Source organism: Belonocnema kinseyi, chromosome 8 (genome assembly GCF_010883055.1).
Source record: "Belonocnema kinseyi isolate 2016_QV_RU_SX_M_011 chromosome 8, B_treatae_v1, whole genome shotgun sequence".
NCBI classification, from domain to species: Eukaryota; Metazoa; Arthropoda; class Insecta; order Hymenoptera; family Cynipidae; genus Belonocnema; species Belonocnema kinseyi.
In genome coordinates, this window is record NC_046664.1 from 46,935,823 (window position 1) to 46,942,223 (window position 6,401).

The 6,401-nt window shown below is 25.7% G+C and overlaps 1 protein-coding gene across 1 annotated transcript in view; it reads left to right on the top strand.

Moving 5' to 3' along the window:
* LOC117178479 (ATP-binding cassette sub-family C member Sur-like) overlaps positions 1-6,401 on the top strand; it is a 115,597-nt gene that overhangs the window by 29,466 nt on the left and 79,730 nt on the right. The window contains exon 4 of the mRNA XM_033369905.1: positions 1,611-1,713. Coding sequence (XP_033225796.1) covers positions 1,611-1,713 — 103 coding nt within the window. The remainder of the gene's footprint in view (positions 1-1,610; positions 1,714-6,401) is intronic.

Genomic DNA, 6,401 nt, shown 5'->3' on the forward strand with positions numbered 1-6,401 from the left:
TTTACCGCGATTTCGCTGGAAGTGGGTGCAATTTTTCAGATTAGCACCCGCTCCCGGCGAAATCCTGCGGTTGTCCTTATGACAAATTTTTAATTATATATACATATATTAGAAAAGGACCGAAAAAATCGCCTATTCTAATATGGTAATTATTATAACATTTCCATATTAGAATAGACGATTTTTTCGGTCCTTTTAAAAGTCAATATAATTTTCCATGTTCAAAAGAAAAACGATAAGTTCTGTCAAGAAACCGTTTACCATACGACGATTTTGTAGGCCTTCATCAGAGGTATAATTTTCTCTTAAGTTTTTTGAATCTCGCAAGTTTTGACTGGTAATTTGAACTTTCTATTTTTTGATAGCAGTTTCGATGTATAACAAGATGTGTTCACCTGAAAGAGATCGACAAATTTGTTATAAATCATTTTTTAATAGGGAACGCAGTTTTTGTTTTAATCGTGAAAAATAACATTAGAATAAAAAATACTTTTTTTTTTTTAAATTACACAAAATACAATAAAATGTTAAGTAATAAAACACTTCACCTAAATTATATCTGCAAATTTGTTCTGAACCCCTTTTTTATAAGACACGTAGTTTTTATTTTAATGTCGAAAAATAATATTGAAAATAAAAAATGAAACTTTTGAGAAAACGATACAAGGTACAATAAAATGTTTAATAACGAAATTGTTCGCCTAAATTAGATCCTAAGATTTGATGTCGATCTTTTTTGATAGAACGAGCACTTTTTTAAATTATGAAAACAAGAGAATGAAAATACGTTTGCTTTAATATCAATGTACATTATGAAGCACGAGATACCTACGTCATGAGATTATGTTTGTTAAAGCCGAAGAAGCTTTAACAAAAGTTTTGTTAATTTACTTGTTCAATTTCTTGGATTTGAAAGATTTAAAATACCAAATTTTATAGTAAAGACAAATTTTGTTGAAAAACAAAACCTTTTCATTGAACCAATACGATTTCTTTAAATAAAGAGAAATGTCATTGAATTTGTATTGCATTAGTTTTTCTTTTAAGAGCATCTTATTATGATATAGAATCTTAAATTAACTTATTAATTTACTTCTTACTTAATAATTTATTTCCAGAATATTCTGGAATTCTGAATCTTTTTGATGTTTTCCAGTTTAGACGTTGATTTATTTTAAATTTTATTTAAATCTTTTATTGTAATTACTAAACTTTAACTTGTACTATAATTTTTCATACACAGCTTTTGTATGTTCATTTACTAAGTATATTACGTAACAGAATCAATACCCCCCTTCATAAAATTGTATTTTGTATATTTGAAATTGTTTTCATTATTTTTAAAAACGTTCTATTCATTTTCAGTAGGAATTCTAAAAAACAAATCCCAAGTACTTAAATATCGGATATTTATAATTGTATAAGGTACATAAGGCAAATGTACAGGAAAGATTTCTTCTCTAGAAAATTAATTGCGGATGAGTCAAATAGAAAAAAGACAAAGAAATAAAAAAACTGCAAGGAATGAAGATAAATCTGGAACCCTAATCCAAAGTATGCCAAAAGCCATCATATTACGATAATATTTGTTCACGTTTTCATTTTTCTAGGTTTGGCCTCACAATCATCCATATTCGAGCAATCACGACAGCTGGAACCGCGGCCTGCTGCGGTCTGCTAGCAATCATAGATTCCTACACACTTTATCGAATGGTGGGTTCGTGGATATAATCACACTAATATTATTGTGGTTTCTACATTCCCTTTCTTTCCCGAATAATAAGAAAATTTCCTAAAATACACTTAAAGTAGTAACCATTTTTACTGAGTAATATTTGGAATCTATAAGCTACTCAGCAAACAAGTTCAATGTTCCAAATACTTCTTAAAAATGTCTTTGGAACATTGTATACTTTCAGAACGTTATTTAGTATGATTTAGGGCGTTTTTAGGACGTTCTAAAAATATCTTGGGTATTATAAAAAAGATGATGACCTTTTTTCTTTCAAGTTGTGTTTCTGATTTTTATCTAATGGAAATGAAAATGTTTATGTTCTTAAAGTTTGAATATTAATGTTTACATTTAACTTTGTTGAATTAAGAATTACCCTCCGTCATTCCATTTCTCCGAAACGATGTTAGTTTTAGCTTCAGTGTGCTCAATCTCTCATCTTTCTGTATATATACATACCTATACTGCCCGGAAGTAAATTTTATGCAAACAGAATTCTGCTCTTGCAATTTGAACAAATGCTTACTCCACAGTTATTTAACCTAACGTTGTTTTACAAACTCCAGTCTGATGTAGTGAAATAGCAGAGAAAAATGTATAGGACAAAGCTAATCATAGCAGTGATACGATTCGTTTATCAGCAGAAACTTTGAAAGCGAGTAAAGATTCTAATTTTTGTTTTACAGAATTTTTTATTTAGCCTTAAAAATCTGTTTGTAAAATTGGCTACGCTATTCATGAAAATAATTGAATAATTCAGGGTGTTTACTTAAATACTAAAAAATATTCTTTGACAAAATCATTCCATAATAATATAAGGGTGGATTGTAAAGAGAAAAATGGCAATAAAAAGTAATCTTGCACTGAAAAATTAAATGTTATGTCCTTACAACCTCTGTGAAATTTTCCATAGATCTAACAAGATCTTGAGGATTCAGGACGCAAAAATATGCGTGAGAAATTATTAAAGTATTAGTCATACACATAATATTTTCCAAAATCTTGTAAGATTTCAATATTGTCAGTTTTTGTATAACGAAATCTTATTTTTATGAAACTTAAAAAGGCTTAAAAGCCAGACCTTACAATAAATTTCAATAATCTCAAAAAAATTACGCTAGTCTTTAAAGCTTTTACAAAATACGAGATTTTTAAATTAAAGTATAAAAATAATAAAAATACAAAGTTTTAGTATTTTATAGTCTCTATTATCTACAATAGCAGAAAAGTAAGGAGGATATTTTTGATAATTGATGTCTTAACTTCTGAATTCATATACTTATATAATATTTTCGATTATGAAACAGTTAAATTTTCATTAAAAAATACCAATTTGGGACGAAACATACTAATATAATCCAAAATTGGTTATATGAAAAAAACAATTTTCGATGAGAAAAGCCAACGTAACTTAAAATTTAAAAACAATCAGGACTCTACTTTGAAACCTAATAATTTTTAAATACAAATTTCAAATTTCAAAAAAAAATTCTGAAACAGTTGGAAATTATTCAAGCTTATAAATTTGTATTATTTTATAAAAAAATCATTCGATTTAAATCTAATGATTTTATCTTTATTAGTTACAGGTGAAACGCACACAAACATAACCTAAAGTAGTTGAAAAATTGTAAATATTATTTGAAATTCAATAACTTGTTATCAAAAATACCAATACTTTCAACAACAAAAACACTGACAAATTCATCATTATTGGATTCTAAATCTTTATCGAAACTATAATGAATTTTAAGATACCAATTTTTTGTTTAAACCGCTAACGTAAATTAAAATCTTTCAAATATGTAAGGCTTGTTCAAAAAATTTTGTTTAATGAAAATACCAATTTCCGTCGAAAAACTGTGAAATAATTAAAAACTGGTAAAATATTTTAAGTTCTACTTATTTATAATTATTTGTATTTTAAAATAAAAATTCTTAGTGTAAACCGATAAAGTAACCTGAAATTGTTCAATAAGGCTTTGTTTTAAAAGATTCTGAATCTTTTTAAAAATATAATGATCTTTATTTAAAAATACCAATTCTTGGCGTGAGACGCTAAAGTAATCTAAAATTAAAATTAAAATAAACTTTTCAAATTTTTCAAATGTCCTACGAACTAGGGTGGAAAAGGAAATTTTTAATAAAATGAATTCTGAGTTCCAAAAAATATTTTTTAAATTGAAAATACCAATTTCCGATGAAAAACACTGAAATGATCCAAAATTGTTTTTAAAATTCTAAAACTTGTTAAACATATAATTATTTTGTTTTAAAATTCCATTTTTTTGTGTAAAATGGAAACATAAGCAGAAATGGTTAAAAAATTATATAAATTATAAACGCTAAAATAATCCAAACTTGATCAAAGTTCTGAATCTTTTTTACACATTAATTTAGAAAAATAAATATGCGAATTTTTGACGAAAAAACATAATCTAAAAATTTTCAAAAATTCTTAATATGGTTCATATCACAATAATTATTGTTATAATATACCACTTTTTGTTGTAAAACGCTAAAATAAACTGAATTTGTAAAAGTTTTGATTCATAATAAAATTCTTTAAAAAATACTATTTTTAGCAAAAATCATGAACATAAGACAATTACTTTATTAATGTACAATTAACAATTTACAATTTAATTTAATTATATTAATTCGAAAGTTATATTTATTTAACCGCGCAAGAGAATTAAAGATCACTGTTATTGCGCATAAGGTTTACTATGATTGTTCATTAAAAAATGGCTTATTAGTAGATTTAATATATAAATTTGTAAATTTACTTTTCAAGGTCACCATTAAATAGCGTTGTTCTTTAATTTATTAAAGTAACTTCATGAAAGGAGAAGAAATTTCCTAATGGTACAAGCTTTTCGGAATTTCATGATTCCAGAATATTCTCAAGTATTACATATTATCACTATTAATTTATTAACGAAATTAATAATTCTAAAAGCGTAATTAATACATTTTTTTTATTTCTTAAATAAAGTCCATGCATTTGATGAGTAATTAAAAGCAATTTTTTTAGATTATTTTAAAGAGTTCAGTGAAAATGATCAAATAAGTTTGATTTAAATCATTGTAAACCAGGTACTATAAATTTATTTTTTCGAATGAAAGAACATCCTTATTTTATTTAATATTACCATTTTTCAACTAAATTTAAGCACGCTAGAAAAAAATTCCTCACTTGAGAAAAATTCCCTAACTCTCCTTGACCATTACAATTCCCTGCAATTTCCAGGTTTTTCAGGTCAGTAGACATCCTGATACTTTATATTACATTTATAAATCACAGCGAGAAAGGCTTAGAAAAAATAAAATTTATACCTGCTATCGTTGTTTGCTTTTATTTATGTAACCAATATCGTACAAAGTGGGAACATTTATCAAACGAAATTGGCTCTCTTTGAAAGCGAGGAGACTTTGATCATGTTACAGATTTGCTCGAGTATTTGTGACCGCAAAAGAACTTACGATTGCAATTATGGAGAACTATAAAAATAGTAGACTATCATAATATTATCTGATTCTGATCTTTTCAGAATCAGAATAATACAACTTTAGCCCCTTCGATTTAAATAAAAATTTTTGCTAAAATTTTTTCTATGTGAAAAGTTTTATTTTAGGTCTTCGCTATTTTTAATTCAGCGAATGATTTGTATTACTCATGAAAAACTTTATATTTTTTGCAAATCATGTGGAAACTTATAGCATTTCAATAAACTATTTCATTATCTGAAATATATCTAAAAATAGTTACATAAACAAATTTATTCTCTAAAATGGCAAAAGCTTCAATGTTTGAAATTACCATCTTCGTTGAAATAAACATAACTTTTGAAGAACATTTTAAACTAATGAATGTTTTAAAATTCTTCCAAACATTTTAAGATATTTTTCAAGAGCTGTATATTTACTTTTTATTTTTAAAACGTAAAAAGTTTTTTTTAAAATAAATTAGATACGATATATTATTAATTTTGAAAAAAATCATCGCAAAAATATGTTTACATTCGCGATTTTTCCACAATTCCTTGTTTGGTCCTTTTTTCAAAATATTTACGGTTGTTTTTAATCTTTGATAGCTTTCCAAAGCCTCTAAAATTCAATTTTTAAAATATTGTTACGTGTAGCAAAAAATATTTAATTGCCAATTTGGGTTTTTCAAAGATATCGAAAGCAGGAAATAAATTTTGTTACCTAAAAATTGCAAGTTTGTAACAATTAAAATTTGCTATTTTATTCTTACACAGAATCAGCATAGGGTATTTCATTTTTTAGGGCGGACATTTATATTTAAGATATTAACAAAAATGTTAATCGGATATGATTTAGAGGTCTTTTTAAGTTTTTTCTGTTTTATAAATTTTATTGTGGTTTTTGTTTTCTGAAAGGCTTTAATTTTACATTAGCATCATTATGCGGCATTCATTGCAAATGTTTAAATTCTTTTGTCAAGAAAATAATAATCTTATCTTACTTCCTTATATTTTCCTATAAGAAATTGTCATACAGTGCGCTAATTACAAAATACAACAAGTAAATGAACAAAGTTACTAATTATAGACAAATGAGGAAAAAGTTTTAGAGCCCCAGCTACAATATAATTAATAAATTGCATTATTAAAACAAAATAAAAATCACATGGGCCCTTATA